A 19,915-nucleotide genomic window follows, 5' to 3' on the forward strand; every position below is an offset into this window, starting at 1 on the left:
AGATTTACTATAAGGGACTTTTTGTTTTTTACCCAAATTTATATAACACATGCAATTACATATTGCTTGGAAAGACCCATTGGTATGTGAAAATAATAGAGTTGATTATTTAACCATATGTCCCTATTAGAAGCGAAAGTGCTTTATTTGTTCTATTTGTACCTTGTGAAAATGTTCAATATGACTTGAGCTACAAATTTTTGCACTATAGTCTTATACTTTTGAACACATAGCCTGTTTGGTTCTTTGCTTGTTGTGATTAAGGTTGGCCGTTTAGTGCCTTCAGTCTTTGTCTTGTTCTTTCACAAGTAGTTCTTCTCTTCTTTGTTGTTGAATTTGCCTTTTTATTTGTTCAGTTCATTAGTGTTGTTCTCGACAGCTAATTGATATTTGATATGGAGTAAAGGCCTTGAACTATAATTTGGACTTAAGCTTTTAGGATTTCCAATATTGTATTTGAGTTTGAAGGTTGGACAATCAAGAAAAAGTCAAATTATTGTATGTTTTTCAATAAATTTTAAGGCTAATATGCCACTTGTGTGTTTATCGTTTTCGTAAGAATATTTAAAGCAATCTATCTTTGTTAAAATTGTCTTCATAGGATAGAATAGTCGAGTCAACTATATAGCACATGATGATTGAGATCATTGTGGTTACAAAATAATACACATATCACCTCAATGGCATTTCGTAGAAATGGGTTGTTTTTTATACAGTTTTTGCATCATTATAGAATGTGGACTGCTCAAAGAGTTACACATATGATTACATTTCTTTTGTTCTCTTGAATAGAAAACGACGGGATTGGTGAGAGGATGCATCCATACATTTTTTATGGGCATCCAATCATGTCTCTTAGTGCTACCAAATTGATTCAATTAGCAAATAAATATGTATAGTTAATCCGAGTTCAATCTCCAACTGATTCGTGAGAGGATGCATCAATTTAGTACCTCCGTTTGCAGGATTTTACCTCCCACCACTACTTGCAACTTGGAAGTAATCTTGAATTTCCTTTCTTGAGCCTGACTTCCAATTATTGAGGTAACCAAGTGAAACAAAACGCTATACTTCTTCCCATGACTAGGGCTTTTCCTAATTCAGCACTTTGGTCCTAACCTAAAGGGAGTAGCTAAGAGCCTTCAATAATACTACGGAACCTGCTAATATTAGAGACTCTACTCAATGAGTTGCGTACACTTATGATGGATGGGCTTGGCTACACGCGTGCTGCAATGGCAATTACAATGGACGCCTAGCTAAGTTTCTCCTCAATTTTTTTTTTGCGAAAAGCCATCCATAAAATGACCAAGTACAGTATCACATTTGACACTAGGGCTTGGGGCCATTTTAAGCACATCTTGTCGAAAACTCTTAAGCAACTATACAAGTAGGGTGAAGATGGGAGTAGACATGCCTGTTTTGGGAGGGCAAAAGGAATTTTCCTCGTCAAGCCTCTTTACAACTGACTGTGCTGTAGCTAAATTCAGTGGAATTGCTTTGGCCTCTTCCAAGAAGTTTGAGTTTGCCAATTTGAACTGCGCTAGTGGGCTTGACGGCCGTGGAGTGGTGTGCAAGAGACAAACGAATGCTCCTTTCCTACATAATAATGTTCTCATGGTATCTTGAAAAATAAACGCCAGTTATAATTACAATTGATTAACTGGCCAAAATCTGTGTCATTATTATTTTGATGAACTTTAATTAATACTTATATCAACAATAAAGGACTCCAACATTTAGTTGGTTTTAACTTAGCCACTGTTGTTGCTGAAAGGTAATTCATTCCAATAACCAATATTATTGCCCCAGTTTAACAAATAGATTTTCTAAATGGATGCTCAATAGGTATTGGTTAGTACATCATTGCTCAAAAAATTAATGAGATCAATTCCCCAGGGGGGAGGGTTCTTTCTTTTTTTTTTGGGCTTCAGATTAATAGAAAGGGAGAAAGACAAAGAGATTGAAGAATTTGAGTCTCCAAAACTAATGTCCTACCGGTTAAATTGAGTCTTAAAAGTGTGCAATTCTTACCTAAAGCTTGCTATACACAATACAAAGTTAATAAAAAAGGTTATGTACACATAAAACTTTAGTAAGTTTAATTTTTTTTAAAGCTTGTGAGACACTCTAAACCTGATCAGGGAATGATTGTTGATGTTGTTTGTTTCTTATTGATTTTCACTCAAACTATTAAAATGTTTTAACTAATCAAGGACCGAGGAAGCAGGCTGCGCACAATGTAAGTCCGTTTGGCATCAGAAGCCTTCTTCATACGCAGAAAGTAATCCAGTATACAGCTCAACTCAATTTATAATTTGAAGTTGGATATCAGAAATAATTGGATATCCATCATCCATTTAAATCCAATTCACATACAACCATTTATCATATGAATTTAAACAGATTGGATGATATAATCGATGAACCATTTATATGAAACCAATTACGGTTCATATATCCATTTTGTCATCTCCTCTACAGTATCATTAACGAGTGCTCTAATGACACCTGTTAGAAAAACGTACGTGAATGGTATACTGGACTTCATTTACCATCATAATCTATAACGTAATTATCTGTAAGGAGTGCAATTAAGGTTACTAAGCTGTTTTAATAAGAACTTTAGTTAAGATATAAACATAAGGAAAAACCAAAATTGGCTTGATAAAAAATTTAAGGAAAAACCAATTCCAACTTCAACATTTTTTGGTCATTAGTTTGGTAAAAAGAGACAACTAGAAACGAATCAATTTGGGACAAAAAGAATATTGTTTAGTAGCTCAAAATTCTCAATTAAGAAGTTCTGAAAAGGGAAATACGTGGAAACCCGAATATAATCTCAAAGTAGTTTGAAGACTCAAATTTAGTCTAGATGATAAGATTTAGCTGCCCCTATCAGCCCTTATCTTCCCAGTGACACTATGGACCGTTTAGAGCTATCGTATTTTTGTTAAAAAAAAGGAAGGTGTTTTTGGAAGACAAAAAAACTTTTAACATATTTGATTAGTATCGTTCTTTGAATTTAGCAGTCGAAATTTTGGTCATAGAGCACTTTTTGAATAAATTCAAAATTGGCGCTTTTAGAATAATTTTTGTATCTTAAAAATAAAAAAATTAATTTTAACCATTTTATTATAAACTTTGAATTAAATGAAGAGATAATATGTTTTAAAAATTCAAACTTACACATTATAAAACAAAAAAGTTCGTACGCAAGTAAGTATGACTAAGCATTTAATAACTATTTTAGCCAAAACCCCTTATCACCTATGGGCGTTTGTTTTTCCCTTTTAATTTTGGTTCCGTTGCGGGCCAAGAAATAGATTGAGGTTTCAATGCCAAACACGTGACAATTGATCAAGCTAAAACAATTGATTTGACAAACCCCGCGAGACCGGATTGTACTGCCCCATCGGATTCTATGTCCTAATCTTATCGAAACATCATAGATGAAATAAGAAAATTTACGTTGATTGAGCAAATTTTAAGATGTCTAAATATAAGTATATTGCATAAACTAATTTCTTATATTCGCAATAGTAAAAGTTTGAATGAGAGGATGGATTGGATGATTCGAGAGAAAAAAGTGTAATAAGGGTGCATTTGATAAAATTGAAATTTGAAAACTGAAAATTGAAATCTGGATATATTAAATTAGCGAATTATTAAGTACTAATTTTAATACATTTGAGCGTATATCACAGTAAGTGATAAGTGCATAATTCATCACTTATTTTTTGAAGCAAATTTTGTCTAGAAAATTTTTATCAAAAAAATTTTTTTTTTAGAAAATTCAATACCACTTAATGAATTTAGATGTTTTAATTTTAATTAAAATCTGAATCCATTAACTTCAAGTGTTGAATTAGATTATCAAATAGGATCTAAGTGAAAGATTTCAAATTTGACCCCTACATATACATTTTCACCACTGTACTATTAGATGCATGACACGTAAATACATAATTTGAACTTAAATTTGAAATTTAAATGCATCTAGACACCATCCAATTCCAACCATGCATACACTGTCACTGTCAATATATATAAAATTAACTCAAAAAAAAATCAAAATTTCTAAACTTGGGTGCGGGCCTCTGACCATCCCTAAGTCCGCCATTAATGTCAACGAGCCTACATTTCAACGGCCGTACTTAACGGACGTTTTGTCTCTCCGATCAACGTGCTCTAAATCTCTACACCTTTTTTATGCTTTAAAGAAAAATCTTTGTACTTTTTGTACCTTTTTTTTTTTTAGAAGATACAAAGAATAATACCAATGAATAATTAATTAAAACAATTTATTTACAAGACTAGTCTACCTAAATATTTTCTTTAACTTAGCCGCATGTGAATTCTTCATGGGCTTCACTTAGCCACACGTAACAATCTCTGAAATGAAGATTAAATGGGAAACCTCCACAAAGCGACTAGAGTCGAAATTTCTCAAGTACTCATTACCTAATCCATTCCTGTTAACAAAGAACCGTCTGAAAATGATAGCAAAGCAATAAAAAAAAATGGTGGTTTCTACCTTCGACCGCAGGCGCCCTTCCATCCTAGAAATTTCCTATAGTTCATTTGATTACAAACTTACGTGTCTAGGTGTACAATTGACTCTGCATATTTTAGATTTGTCAACAAGTGTAAAAAATTTATCTAATGTCAATTGTGACTAAATCAGCCAATATAGCCAACACTTATTGGATAAGGATTAAGTACAATTGTATTCTGTGCGACTCCATTCGATCGTTGTACATATTTAAAATTTTAGTGTACAATTATATCATAATATTGAACTGAATATATATTAAATATTTTATTTATGTATGTCAATTTCACCTCGAATGTAATAGGGTTAAAAATAAAAAAAAATCCCATGTGATATACCTAATACACAAAAAAGTCCCCCGTTGTTTCAAAACATACAAAATGACACCTCATGTTTTGAACTAAATTGTAAACTAACAGAATTCGTTAAAATTAACGAAAATGACGGTTTCGGCTGTTAAACTTATCGGATTCCGTTAAGTTTACTGTTAAGTTTACCGAATTCCACTAATTTTAATGAATTTTGTTAGTTTACAATTTAGTTCAAAACATGAGGTGTCCTTTTGTATGTTTTGAAATCATGGGGGACTTTTCTATGCATTAGGTATACTACAGGGGGCCTTTTTGTTTTTAACCCAATGTAATAATGTAATATAAATATAATTATACACCGATTAACGTAAAATGTATAATAATCAGATTGATCCTACCAGATCCCAACAGCACTAGCCCCCCTCTCCCAACACGTACTACTATTATAAATCTTCATGCATTGAATAAGATTCCTGATGGTATTAGGTAAGCAAGTTGCTGGTACCCATGATTGATTTTTGGCGATTGACTGTCTTGGCAAGCCCCAAAAGACAAGGTCCAAGAAAATTAACTACTATATCTTTTTTAGAAGTTTTGAAAACTAAAAGTTGACATTAGAAAACAGGGAGAGTGCCCCTTGTGAAGTAGTAACATTAGCAAAATCAACATAGAATCACAGCTACTGAATAGTTTTTTTAATTCCGAATGAATTTCAAATAACTTTTTCTTGAACATTGCATTATGGGGAAAACTTTAGTGGGAAATATTTAGAAAGAATGCAGAAATCAAAACAAAAAGCTTCCCTGAGTAACAATTGTCAAGAAAGAAAATTCTGGATTTATAGTAGCTGTAGTATGAAAAAAGGGGAGCTGTTTAGTCCAAACTGAACCTCTGAGTTACCCTATATTACTTTTCTGCGTGGCTGTGTCCAGTGCGTTCAAATTATAACTACTGCAGAAGAACAAGTCAGGCTTACAAAAAAAAAAAATTTCTCGATTGTTGGCTGGCATACTGGCACAAGGAAAACTGGCAAGTAACGCGTAGCAGAAAACAGTGACCATAAAAAAACCAAGAAAGGGAGCAGCATCGACCTTGAATCCCTATAAATATATTCTTGTCCTAGGCCTTCACAAACATCTTCAATTCTAAGTTTCTAACAACAAAGATCTTCTCTCTGGAGGCATTTTCAAGCATCTTCATTTTCTTCAATATTTCGAAACAAAGATTATGGATTCTTTTGCTGCAAAGGGTGTCATATTTTCTGTACTTGTACTCTTGCTAGCTAACATACAATGTGAAGCATATTTATCTCCAAAATTTTACGATGGTACATGTCCAAAAGCACTGAGTACTATCCGAAATTCTATTCGTCGAGCAGTGTCACGTGAGCGGCGCATGGCAGCATCTCTCATTCGCCTCCATTTTCACGACTGCTTTGTTCAGGTTAGAATAAAATGCAAAATTTACCGCTATTATTATATGCTTTTTAAAAAAAAAAAAATTGATTCAATGCTAAGCAAGATTAAGAGAATTTATTATTTACAGGGCTGTGATGGATCAGTTTTACTTGATGCGACCTCTTCATTTCAAAGCGAGAAAACGGCACCGGCAAACAGGAATTCAGCTAGAGGTTTTGAAGTCATAGAAGCCGCGAAACGCGAGGTAGAAAAAATATGCCCCGGAGTTGTTTCTTGTGCAGACATACTTTCAGTCGCAGCAAGAGATGCATCAGTTGCTGTAAGTATTAACATTGACAAAATTCATGCTTGTTCAAGTAAACATTCTTCATGATAATTGGCAGCTAGCTAGCTTTTGAAGGCTTAGATCAACAGTTATCATCTAAAATTGATTTCCTGCATGATTATAGGTTGGCGGTCCAACATGGCAAGTAAAGCTTGGAAGAAGAGATTCGACCACCGCAAGCTTTTCTCTGGCACAAAGAGATCTTCCAAGTCCATTTGCAAGTCTTAGTGATCTAATTTCCAAATTTGATGCAAAGGGTCTTAGTGCAAGGGAAATGGTTGCCTTGTCAGGTGAGGAGGATACACACACAAAAAAAAAAAAAAAATTTTTTTTTTGGTTGGTTAAAATTGCATTGATTATGTTTACAGAAAATTAATACATTTTCGAAGTATCTAAATCTCCAATCAAAAACAAAATGCAGGATCACACACCCTAGGCCAGGCTCAATGCTTTGTATTTCGCAACAGAATATATAGCAATGGAACAGATATTGATGCTGGATTTGCAAGCACCCGCAGGCGCCAATGCCCAGCAGCCAATGGAGTGGGAGATAGCAAGCTGGCACCACTTGATCTGGTTACACCAAATTCATTTGACAATAATTACTTCAAGAATTTGATGCGGAAGAAAGGTCTTCTTATATCAGACCAAGTCCTTTTCAGTGGAGGATCAACCGACAGCATTGTCTCCGAATACAGCAAAAATCCCAGGACTTTTCTGTCCGATTTCGCTTCTGCCATGGTGAAGATGGGAGATATTGAACCCCTCACAGGCCAAAATGGTATCATAAGGAAAATATGCAGTGCTGTGAACTAGAAATAATTCTGATTTGAATGGCTTTCCCTTCAGAGTCCACATGGAAGAATAATTACGTCCAATAAACTTTTCTTGTCCGTCCAAAAATAATTAGTTTTTCATTCATTTGTTCTTCTTGTAACTTGCAAGTGTACATCTTCGCTCTATTCCCGTGTACAAGTGAATTTTTCTTGTATTATTTTTTTTTTTTCAACTGAGACAGTACAATCATTTGTTAATCTCACTGTCTTGTCTGCTAATAATATACTCAATATCATTATCATCACAGAATTAGAAATTGAATTGGTTTTGACTTTTGACCACCCTAATTTCTCTATTATTCCGACACTCAAATTTGGTATACCAATACGTGTTTATTAGAATATAATTGTTGCAAGAAACTCTTACCAGCAAGGCTTGAATCAAAGAGCTTGACGGATACAAAACTTTTCTTTTGACGTATGCAACTTCCGAAATTTTTTTTTTTTTAGGGAAAATCGCCAATTTAGTCCCTAAACTTTTTTTTTCCGTCAATTTAGTCCCTATATATTATTTCTAGCCAATTGGATCCCTAAACCTATATATCGGTTCCAATCAAGGATCTTTGCAGCGGCGCCACCGTATAATTTCCATTAGGTTCATAATCGTGCAATACAAAAGGGGCATTTTAGGGAATTCCATTCTGGCGCCTTTTCCAATTAAAAAGTAAATCGATGTAAATCCCAAATCTAGGTACTACCTCTCTTGCACCAAAGAGAGCTGTCCAATTTTTGCAGACCCGCGTAGAAAAAGCACTGTAATTCAATGCATTCGAGAAAGAATTGGGACAAAGCATCCTCAAGCTCAGCCAGTGATCAATTTATTAACACCGTCAAAGGATCAAATGGTTCAGAAACAGGAAACTCGATTTATGAAGGAAACGAGAAATACTACAGTGGAGACAACATCGTGCGATGCTATTGCCAAGAACAATGCCGAATTGTGACTGCTTGGACAGAGGCAAATCCATCAAGAAGGTTTCATGGTTGCAGAAATTATGGGGTAATTTTTTTGTATGTGCATAAAGTTTAGAATTTGTTAAAATATTTCTTGTCTTTTAACTATGAAATGGTGGTAAATGCAGAAACGTGGTGCTTGCAGATTTTTTTTGTGGTATGATCCACCCATACCCCAAAAGATGAAAAATATAATGGGTGCACTTTTAAGGGACCTGAGAAGTGTTGAGAGAGAAAACGCAGCATTATTGATTGAAATGAACAAGTTGAAGGCAAAAGTGAAAATATTGTTTATAATTTGTATCTGTTTTGGCGTTTTACTTGTTTTTGTACTTGGAGGCAAGGAAAGGAAGAAACAAGGTTTGCTGGAATTGAAGATGTTGCAGTAGTTTTGAAGAATGTATGGAATTGTATGGTTCATCTGTACTTTAAAATGAAGTAAATACAATTGAGTTTTCATCTATGTTTGACTCTGTTTTGCTTCTGGATTTGTTATTACTCTGTTTTGCATCTGGATTGCTCATGTAAGTTTCTGTGACAAGTTCAATGTTATGCTGACAATGTTGACTGAAGTGGAAGAATTGCAGAAGTGATGGCCATTAAAAAATTGGGTAAACAACAAAAAAGCCCCCTGTGGTTAGGCAATCATACATAAAAACCCCTTGTGGTTTCATATCATACCAGTCGATACCCCGTGGTTTGAATTAACCTGAAAAGTGGACGGAAATCGTCAAATATTCGGCGTGTGTCTTAAACGAACTGCAAAGGCGCGTGCATATGCGAAAAACAGATTTCCACCACAAACTTTCACCTGATATGCCTATTTTAGCCTTCACTCTTTAATAATAAGAGACCAGCTTCCGTTTCTTCTGAGTCTTCATTCAATCTGTTTCCAGATTATTCATTAACTACTGTAGACACCAAATTTTTAGTGTATTTTTATTTACTGTTATTTTTATTTTTCATGCTAGTTTTTATTTACTTTTAGTCTTTTATTTTTGTTTTAAGTCATTTTAGCATAGAATTTATTTTTTTAAAAAAAAAAAAAGAAGGAAACCCGCAAGCGGGTTTCAGGCTATTTAACAAATTACTTAAAAAAAAAAAATTTTTTTTACATGCAAGCTGCGTTGAGTTGCACATGCCCATCGGAGGGCCCTAGGATGCCCAGCAAACCTCCCCTCTCATCCTCACCCTTCAGGTGAGGGTTTGAGAGTATGTGTTTGATATAAATAGAACAGAAACGCAGCTTTTAGTCATTTTACATAAGGGGGAAACCCGCAAGCGGGTTTTAGACAGGCTATTTAACAAATTACTTAAAAAAAAAAAAAAATTTACATGCAAGCTGCGTTCTTCAAAAGGGTATTTTCGTCTATTCACTCAGGAAACCCGCAAGCGGGTTTCAGGAAGGCTATTTAACAAATTACTTAAAAAAAAAAAAAAATTTACATGCAAGCTGCGTTCTTCAAAAGGGTATTTTCGTCTATTCACTCAGCTCCGTCTGTTTTGCCGATTTCCGTCCACTTTTCAGGTTAATTCAAACCACGGGGTATCGACTGGTATGATATGAAACCACAGGGGGCTTTTATGTATGATTGCTTAACCACAGGGGGCTTTTTTGTTGTTTACCCTAAAAAATTGTTGCTCAGTCGAGTCATTTGCTTTCTTATGCCCTCTGATTCCTTATTTAACACGATTTGCTTTGATTTTATTTAGCAGATCATCGACTCAAGCCCTGGATTTTGTCCAAGACATTTTTTGTTTTCATTTTGGATTTTTGGGTGTGTATTTATCGCAGACTTGTTTCGTTTACTTTTTAATTGGAAAAGGCGCCAGAATGGAATTCCCTAAAATGCCCCTTTTGTATTGCACGATTATGAACCTAATGGAAATTATACGGTGGCGCCGCTGCAAAGATCCTTGATTGGAACCGATATATAGGTTTAGGGATCCAATTGGCTAGAAATAATATATAGGGACTAAATTGACGGAAAAAAAAAGTTTAGGGACTAAATTGGCGATTTTCCCTTTTTTTTATGGTTGTGATGGATCAGTGTTGCTTGACGAGTTCTTATCAACTCAAAGAATTGGAAAAAATTAATTCAGCTAGAGTTTTTAAGTCATAGAAGCCGCGAAACGGGAGTTCAGAAAGATATGTCTCCGATTTGTTTCTCCAACATGGCAAGTAAAGCTTGGAAGAAGAGATTCAACCATGCTCTACAAGTCATTCTCTGCCAAATTGAAATCATCTAAGTCCTTCTGCAAGTCTTAGTGATCTAATTTCCAAATTTGCAGCAAAGGGTCTTAATGGAATGGAAATGGTAGCCTTGTCAGCTAAGTATTACAATGAACTAATGTCTTGCATTTTTTAAAACCTCCAACACCCTTTCCATCCCTAACTGTCAGACCTAGGTCTTGCATTTGTTTCTTTTTTTCATTTTTATTTATTTATTTTTTTCATTTGATTGAATTATGGTTATAGAGCACCGATTTTTTGAACCAGAAATTTTCCAATAAATATTTTTCTTGAACCAGAAATTGCTGCAACATTTTGGCTTTCGTGTGGAATAATATAAAGATAATTGCTGCAAGAATTTCGTACCAGCAATCTTTGGAAAAGAGCTGGAAAGATGCAAAACATTTATTTTGACATATGTCAACTACAGGTGAAGGGGCAAATAATTTACCACAAACATCCTACAATAAAAGAATAAAAAAAAAAATGGAAACAACAAGACACTTCAGAAGAGCATTGATATGGTAGATCAGAATTATCGCATTCCACTTCTTTCTGCAGGGGAAGCCAGTGGTGGAATGCTTTGCTTATGATAGAAAAAGTTATCAGGATCGACTATACCTTCAATAAGTGCCAGCTCTTAAAATTATTCTTGAAGTATTTGGATCCCCATACCCGAGCTATAGAATAGCTATTGCCAATGACATTATTGGAACCCAAATCAAGGTCTCTGGAATTGACAATAGCACCTCTTGGCCGTTTTGACACATAAGGAGCCATAAACTCGTACAACCCTCTTATCCATTTGTTGTAGTAATTCTCTAAAGATTCACCATCTTTATCCTCCATCCACATCACTACATGTAGTAGCTCATATAGCACGCCTTTCCTGTGTGGAAATGGGGTTTCTGATTCTGATATCTCATTCATTCTTCCTCCATAAGGATGTAAATGTATGACTAGCCCGGAGGAGTTGATATCTGAACACCATTTCCAGAACTCTTCTACAGCTTCATAAGGTAGAGTGTTGTGAACCAGGTCTGAGTTGCTCTTGAAATGCATATGAGGTGCAGGAGCTACTCAATTCTTTAGTTGCATCTATAGTTTCCCCTCCTGGGTACTCAGAAAAATGGAAGACTGACTCAATCCAACTCATCTCTAAGCAATCTTCTTTTTTCTAATGAATTTCGGGAAAGCTGTCGTCAATCATGTTAAGGAGCTGATCAGCTTTTCCAAGGAACAGAGAATTGAATGTGGCTTGGATTGTTCCATCATTTCCTGATGTTGTAACTATGCTCAGGAGCAAGTCTTCACTTAGCTTGTGTCCTACATATTGCCATTTGTGAATAAGGTCTATGGCTGCTTGCTCTAAAGCCTTAGATATTGTCAAAACACTAACAACAGGTGGAACATGCACAAGCTTGATTTTGCATGCTACTATGACTCCAAAACATGCTCCTCCAGCTCCTCTGATGGCCCAAAAAAGATCAGCTCCCATCGATCGACTATCGAGAATTTGACCATTAGCGTCAATGATGCAAGCATCAATGACATTATCAGCAGCTAGCCCGTACTTTCTGATCAGGTTACCGACTCCGCCACCACTAAAGTGTCCGCCAATTCCTAAGCCCAGATACAGCCCAGCTGGGAAGCCATGAATGGAACTTGAATTCAACTTGAATTTGATGATAAATTTAGAATAGAAGCAAGCAAAATGAATTACAAAGTTCTATACCCCATGTCTATGTTATCTTCGACTATGTTTTCCCCCTCACTTCACAATGTTCATTATGAAAAAAGTAGCACTTTATTTATAGAGCAAGGCAGACTCTAGAGTAAATCTGCAGAGATTGTGCCGGCCAGTTGTAGAAATGCGGGGTCTTACCCGAGAATCCTGACTTCTAACAATGGCTATTCTGTTTTCTGGGATTGCTACTGTCCGGAAGATAATAACAGGATACTCTGGAGCAGTGGCGGAGCTAGGAGGGGCGAGTCTATAGCAATGAAAGTAAAATATATTTACAAAAAAATAATGTGAACATATATACCACAAGATTAGAAACTTGGGGGGCAAAGTGAATTTTTTGATCAATTTTTGGGGGGGCAAAATATAATAATAAAAATTTTTTTACTTAGAAATTTTTTTTTTAACAATTGGAGGGGGGCGGTTGCCCCCCTGGACCCCCCCTTCCCTCCGCCCCTGCTCTGGAGAATTTGGAACTACTTGACTAAAGACAATTTGGTATTTTGTTCCTTGTTCTTGGTATGACCGTATCAGATGGTATATAAACATATATTTTATCCGAATCTATCTTTTTCGGCTGACCATGTCACCTTGTACAACCTTATTCGGGCTTCATGTTATCTGAAGCGCTTGGTGCCAGAAATCGGTTTCATTACTCTGAATAATCGGTTTTATCGGAACTCACCCATCAAAGTATTTCCTTTTTTTTTTTTTTTTGTGTACAAGGGATGAGGCCAAGCCTCTTAAACAGTGATTAAACGTGGGGTTGCAGCCCCACTCATTTCTGCTCCTAACAACATTCTAAGCTCCCTAGGTGGTTCTGTGATGATTTGCAATCCTCCGTTTTGCTAGCCAATCTGCACATCTATTGGCCTCCCTCCATGCATGCTGTAGCTGACATTCCCAGTCCCTGTTGACATACTTTCAGATCTGGTAAACCAAGTTATGATATGGGGACTCTCTTCCTGCTGATCTAACGAGCTCTAGTCATAGTACAAGAACCATCGACTGGCTGACAAAGTCCAAATTTGCTCAGCTTTGTCGAAGTCCAATATGACTAATCATCCATCTTATATATTGCACCGGATATTTTCTTTTTATTATTTTTTGGGGGTGGAGGGCGGATAATTAGACACTTTATATAGTTATTTGAAAAAATTAACCTTCTATACTGTGACAATCTAATAATTTCTTTCTATTAACAATTTTGAATATATGTTGTACCTGCATGATTTGAATTTGGAAATGTGAAAATTTGTTTTAATGACTGTAGGTTCAAAAACTTTAAAACTAAAAGGGCTTTGTCTTCGAAAGCTTTGAAAGCAAGAACCAATTTTCGAAAATCCTCCATCCCTTGAAGGATCAAAATTTTTGCTAAGCTTAATTAAATTGAAATCAGAAGTTTTGCTTCTTAGAATCCGAGTTAACACTGTCAAGCTAGAGATTAATTGCGATGTTGATGAATAGATATTTTGCTAACTGATTTATACGTATATCATTTGTTCTTTCTTCCTGTCTTGGGTGTCTGGGCGTACGTGCTTGGCAGCCGTAGTGAGGAAGTGCAGGACTGAGTCAAAGTTCTTAAAGTACGGATATGAGAAGTTTTTTCACCACCATAGCTTGTAAGGTTTGGTGAAGTGGAAAATTAAAAATTCAAATCTTATCTTCTACTATTTGTCACTGTTTATGGTATACCACTTTAAGTGTCTTTCTAGATGGGTGCATAGTGTACCCATTTGGATCGGTGATGAGCCTCCGATTTTCCCTTAGACCTATTCAGGTCCCTCTCCCCTAGTGTAGTTATGTATAGGTGTATCGTATAAAAAAAAAAAGCAAAATTTTTTTATATAGAAAACCTACAAATTTATTACATCTAATAGATCCCATCTTTAGGCCATGCGTTTTACTATTTACTAGTTGTAGTGTCTTAAGCTTTTGGTCTGCAATGCCAATTCTGCATGGACATTTTCCCACAAAACTACTTAGCCCAGCTATAGTGTCGGCTTAGTATTTTACAAACCACACTATTTTAGAAGGGTCAAAAGGGTTCTTGGAAAAGTTGATGCTACTTGAAGAATCAACAGCTTAAAGGTACGAAACCTGCGACGAAAGACTCTGTCCTGTACAATGAATTAATTGATTGCTTTGATTCCGAATTGACTTCTAATTAGTGCTAAGCTGTGACCTTTTTATGCAGAGGTTTGCACTTTGTACCACAATAAAAAGAAGTAATATCTCAAGTTTTCACTCCGGAAATTCGTGATTATGAGCCCATGTGGAACCATAGAAGCAGCTTGAAGTGAGGAGCACTTTACTTCTCAAGGCAAGAAGGTATTATTATTTAGCCATGCATGCAAGATTAAAGGTCACACAACTTCATACTCAATTTTGTAGTTCCCTTTTTGAAGCCTATAAAAGAAACCAGGTTCGAACTTGCATATACCAAAATCCTATTACATTGATCCTACGTTGTAATAATTAGCTAGTAATTCGATCAAAACCAGAATGGCTCAGGCCATGATTCGCCTTCTCGCATGTGTTGTCCTCGTCCTTGTGGTGGTCGTGGCCGAGGCTCAACCTAATGGTCCCAAGAATAAGATGGTGCAATGTCAAGATAGAGCTTCCCCTTGTTACCATGACCATATGTATTGCCCTGATGTTTGCCCTCGAGACTGTCATGTTGACTGTGCTTCATGTCAACCTGTTTGTGATGTTCCGTCTCTGCTGCCTCCTCCACCGCCGGAGATAATACATCCTCCCCCACCACCTTACGTGCATTCGCCACCTCCTCCTCCGACTCCAACTTCTGCACCACCTCCTCCTCCAACTTCCATCCCACCTCCTCCACCAACACCAACTCCGAGCTCTTCTCCTCCACCAACTCCAACTGGGAGCCCTCCTCCATCTACACCTACTCCTCCACCAGAAGTATCTGGAAAAAGAGTATACTGCAAGAACAGAAACTACACCCGATGCTACCGCATGGAGCAACGCTGTCCTAGCTCTTGCCCAGACCAATGTGAGGTTGACTGTGTCACCTGCAGCCCTGTTTGCAGTAAGTCTTCCCCCACCCCCCCCCCCCTCCTCTCTTCCCTCCCTTTCTGTTCCTTTTCCTTATTTTATACTCTGCCAAAACATTTAATTTCTTACATTCTTGCCAACTTACTTATAGTTGACCTGTCAGCCATTTGCCATATTAATTAGTTGAACTTGAAGCTATTTGACTTATTATAACTATTGAGTTTCCCCATTGTACACATGAATTATTAGTGAATAAAATTTTAAAAAAAATATTGTTTGCCATCCAAATATTAGTTTCCCTAGAAAGTATAGGAGGAAGAGGAGGATAAATCATGTGAGTAATTTTTCACTTCAGAGCCTACAACCCTCAAAAAGGGAGTTGAGTTTACACTTTACATCACTAAATAAGAAGAGTAGAGGTACAGATATTTCATGTTAGTTTTATTCTTTTTAGTAGCCAAGTCTTTGAATTTCTTTTCTCATTAGGTGGCTCTTGTTGAATAGGGTAGACATAAAACTTAATATTGCTTAGGAAGGCAAGGGTTGAAGGAAGTTTTTCCAAATTAATTTAGGGGCCGGGGGTGAGAAATGTAATGCAAATCCTAAACATTAAAAGCTTTACTATGTTGATTTGAATATCTTGAAAGTTGAGGGGGCAGTCTTCCCACCCACCCCAAACATCATGTGGCTTAACAATTGATTGTACACCAGATTTTACAACAAAAACAAACGTCCAATACACAAACGGACAGATAGCAACCTTTTATAACTTGGGCATTCCTCTAGAGAGATTTACTAGCAAATAATAGTGACGAAGCTATATATATATATATATATATATATATCCAGGTAACATACTTTTCCATGAGCAGATAGTTGACATGCATGAGCAGAGTGTGCCAAGAGGAGTTAATATTTATGACAATTTCCGATTAAGCAAGAAGAGCAAATTCTGACAATGTAAGAGTGACAAAAACAACTGAAAATGCTAATTTTTCTCTGTCACAATGGAGCTACTAATCACCGAAGTGAAAATAATAATATTAAATCAATACATTGGTAATTTACCAAAAAGAATAAGAGGGAGGAGACAGTTCATGTATAACAATTACCACCTTTTATTTGAGACCTAAAAGACTTGGTATTCACTGAAAATTGTGTCAAGTAATATAATTACTGGCAACTAGTACAACTTTTTGGTTAATCTTATATTCAGGGTAATTTGATATTGATGCCTCCAGAAAAACTGCATATTAAGTTCTTGATAGATTTATAACATACCGCGTTTGCTAAAATACATGAGCAGACTGCAATAGGCCAGGAGCTGTATGCCAAGATCCACGATTTATGCATAGTTACCGATTCTAATCTGCACATCAATGCTCACTTCATTGGAAGGAGGAATCAAAATATGAAGAGGGACTTCACATGGGTACAATCTCTTGGCATTCTTTTTGACAATCATCAAATCTATGTCGGTGCCAAGAAGACAGCAACTTGGGATAATGCAGTCGATCATCTGGGCTTGGCCTTTGATGGACAACCAATATACTTAACCGACGGTGAAGGTGCTAAATGGCAACCAATTACAACACCTGGCGTTTCCATCACAAGGTCTCACGACACGAATTCTGTGATCATTGAAGTTGAAGGGAACTTCCAGATCACGGCAACTGTCGTGCCTATCACCAAGAAGGATTCATGGATTCACAAGTATGGGATCACTGATGAAGATTGCTTCGCACATCTTGATCTGGGCTTCAAGTTTTACTCGCTGAGTGGTGCAGTCACTGGAGTTTTGGGTCAAACTTATGGTAGTAACTATGTTAGCAGGGTGAAGATGGGAGTTGACATGCCAGTTTTGGGTGGAGAAAAGGAATTTGCCTCTTCAAATCTCTTTTCAACGGATTGTGCAGGTGCAAGATTCCATGGGAGTCCTTCAATTACCTCTTCAAAGAGTGTTGATCAGTATTCTGATTTGAAATGTGCAAGTGGGCTTGATGGCCGTGGTGTGGTGTGCAAGAAATAATTATCTCTCTTTTGATTGTTCGTTCGAGTTAACTTGTATGCTGTCATATGAGTCCAGACCATAAGATTGTAACGTGTTCGAAGTTTATATAAATTTAAATTATAAATAAAATGCATTTGACTGGCATCTTTTTGGTTTACTTCAAGCAAATAACAAGCTTTACTTCTTTGGGTGAACATGCTGTTAGTCTGTCAATCTTTACTCACCTTTAAAAGGTAAAACAGCTATTTACATTCAAATCCAATCTGAGTTGGTCAAGTAGCCCACTTATCAAGTTTACAATTTTTCACAGGTTTAGAGCAGGCCAAAGGTATCTAAAATGGTGCACCGGTCTGATTTAGAGATAGATTCTCTAGTCTTGACCAAACATAAGCTGTACACTCATCTTTGTAGTAAAATTTACTATTCATATTTATCATTTCTTTCTTCCTTCATTCTTCTTCATCTCCATTTTTTTCGAAGAATCCCTTTTCTTCTTCTTTGATTTTCCAAGGTATAATCTTAGAAGAATCTAACCCAACTATTAAAATGGAGTTAGGATGTTTCATTGAACCATTTAATCAAGGTAAGCCTAGTTAGGATGTTTCTTTGATTTTCTATGATGTTTTGGGTTTTGATTAAGATAATATTAAGTATTTATTATGATTTGACATTAAATTCAAGATTTGGGGTGATTGATGATGCTTTTAGTTGAGTTGGACTTGGATGAATGATTTGCTAAATTTCTTATATGTGAGTTGGTGAATTATTTGGTTATTGAGGGGTTTGGATAATATGTTGAGGATAGTTTGATGTGTAAGATTGAGTAAACCGACAGAATGGTCATTAAACTATTTAAAATGGAACGCGTTGATTACTAAATTTTTTTTTTTTGGTAAAATAGGTCATTCAACTTGAAAAAACGAACTATATGGTTAATTTAATCGCCTTCTACTGATAAATCAACTAGTTGAGTGGGCCTCTCACTTGGATGAATATTCTTTTTGGACATAAAAAAAAGTTTAGTGATCATTTTGTCCATTTGCTCTTTAGAACTTTATTATCGAGTAATTGTGATCGTTTCGGCTTGATTTAGGCTGGAAAAATGATGATATTGGAGTTAAAATGGGTTTGGGAAGGAAAGTGATTGATTTGGTTGGTTCGAATGTGAGCTGCTGAGAAAGGGCTCAAAATGAAGAGAAAGGGCTCAAAATGGGTCCCGCGTGAATGGTCCAGCGTCAGCACCTCCTCCTGATAAATCTCTAGGTCTCAGGTTCGAGTCCCTGCGCTGCTGGATTCCTCCGCGCACTTACCGTGCTTGGGTCGGGTTAGGGCGCCAAGGCCCGGGTCGCAGGGAATTAGTTGGACCCTATAAGGATTGATCCGAACATCCCTGTGTCGACAAAAAAAAAAAAAAAAAAAAGAGAAAGGGCTCAAAATGGCACCTCCCTGTAGAATGCATTGGGCTAAGACCTAAATTTGAGGCTGAAAATACTTCGGGTGGGATCCCCATTGCAGTACCATCGTGCTTTTAGTAAATCCGAAGGCATATCTTTTCGTGTAAAACTCAAAATTGAGTGTCGTTTTGCTTGCGGGGTTAGAAACTAGATCCAAAGGACTTTTAACTTTATATATAAAAAAAAAAAAAAAAAATCTTACAAGAGGAGTTCTATATCTATAAGAATATTTCATGGCAAGAGGAGTTCTACACGTGTGTTTGTAACTTCATATATAGTCTAGAAAAAGTACAACTTGTAGAATATTCTATTCTTGTGTGTGAAAATTGAATCATTAGAATACACAATGAACCCTTTTTCCTATGATAGTGGTCTATTGTTCTTTCATCCAGGGTTTGAGCACGAGCAAGTTAAAAAGCACTTGGGATTCTCTGTGCCACTATTCGGTATCAAATTTAGTGTCAATCCCACTTATCACATGATGGTAGAAAAAAATTAAATAAATAGCACATGACAAATTAAATAAACAGGACACTTGACATAAATATAGAAGTGACATTGAATTGTTACTGGAAAAGTGGTACTGAGGATCCCGTGTGGTTAAAAAGGGGCTATGCATTTGTCCTTCACATCTAATAATGGATGATGAAAGTGAAAATTATATATATAGATTCTACTCAACTCAAAGTGAATGCCAGTCGCCGCCAGATAAAGCTGCAATCTAAGTGGTAGAAAGAAAACCTGAATGGAAGATAGATTTGTCTCTAATACATACCCTTAATTCCTTGAGTTTGACAACTTGCAAGAGCCAAGAAAAGGTACGCTAGAACTAGTTGAAGCTTTCTGATAGATTTCGGTGGTTTTTTGATCATTTTTGAAGCTAAGGCCATGTGGAACGTAAATGAACCTAAATCTAACAGGCATGAAGTAAGGAACACTCCCATTTTCAACTCCACCAGGCATAGTTTGGCCAGTCGGTCATTGGTGCCATTTCAAGGGTAGATGGCTTAACAAGCAATTGTGCGTTCACCTTTTACAACCTATATACAAGGT

At 36.3% G+C, this 19,915-nt stretch overlaps 2 protein-coding genes, 1 long non-coding RNA gene and 1 pseudogene across 3 annotated transcripts; 3 read left to right on the forward strand and 1 right to left on the reverse strand.

The window, feature by feature from the left end:
• The first annotated feature begins 6,021 nt into the window (after positions 1–6,021).
• On the forward strand, positions 6,022–7,650 carry LOC113702746 (lignin-forming anionic peroxidase-like). Its single transcript, XM_027223877.2, has 4 exons — positions 6,022–6,309; positions 6,412–6,603; positions 6,734–6,899; positions 7,031–7,650. Exons 1-4 carry the CDS (start codon positions 6,094–6,096, stop codon positions 7,423–7,425), a joined length of 969 nt encoding a protein of 322 aa, XP_027079678.1. The 5' UTR covers positions 6,022–6,093; the 3' UTR covers positions 7,426–7,650.
• A 481-nt stretch (positions 7,651–8,131) lies between these two features.
• LOC140012498 (uncharacterized) lies at positions 8,132–8,860 on the forward strand. The gene is made up of 2 exons (XR_011819660.1): positions 8,132–8,445; positions 8,528–8,860. It is a non-coding gene; the product is annotated as an uncharacterized lncRNA (long non-coding RNA).
• Positions 8,861–11,247: 2,387 nt separating this feature from the next.
• Positions 11,248–11,694, reverse strand: LOC113704908 (berberine bridge enzyme-like 28). Its single transcript, XM_027226773.1, has one exon. The coding sequence runs from the start codon at positions 11,692–11,694 to the stop codon at positions 11,248–11,250; it is 447 nt and encodes a 148-aa protein (XP_027082574.1).
• A 3,187-nt stretch (positions 11,695–14,881) lies between these two features.
• Positions 14,882–17,466, forward strand: LOC113704909 (uncharacterized; annotated as a pseudogene).
• The last annotated feature ends 2,449 nt before the right edge of the window (positions 17,467–19,915 follow it).

This window comes from Coffea arabica, chromosome 8e (assembly GCF_036785885.1).
Source record: "Coffea arabica cultivar ET-39 chromosome 8e, Coffea Arabica ET-39 HiFi, whole genome shotgun sequence".
NCBI lineage: Eukaryota > Viridiplantae > Streptophyta > Magnoliopsida > Gentianales > Rubiaceae > Coffea > Coffea arabica.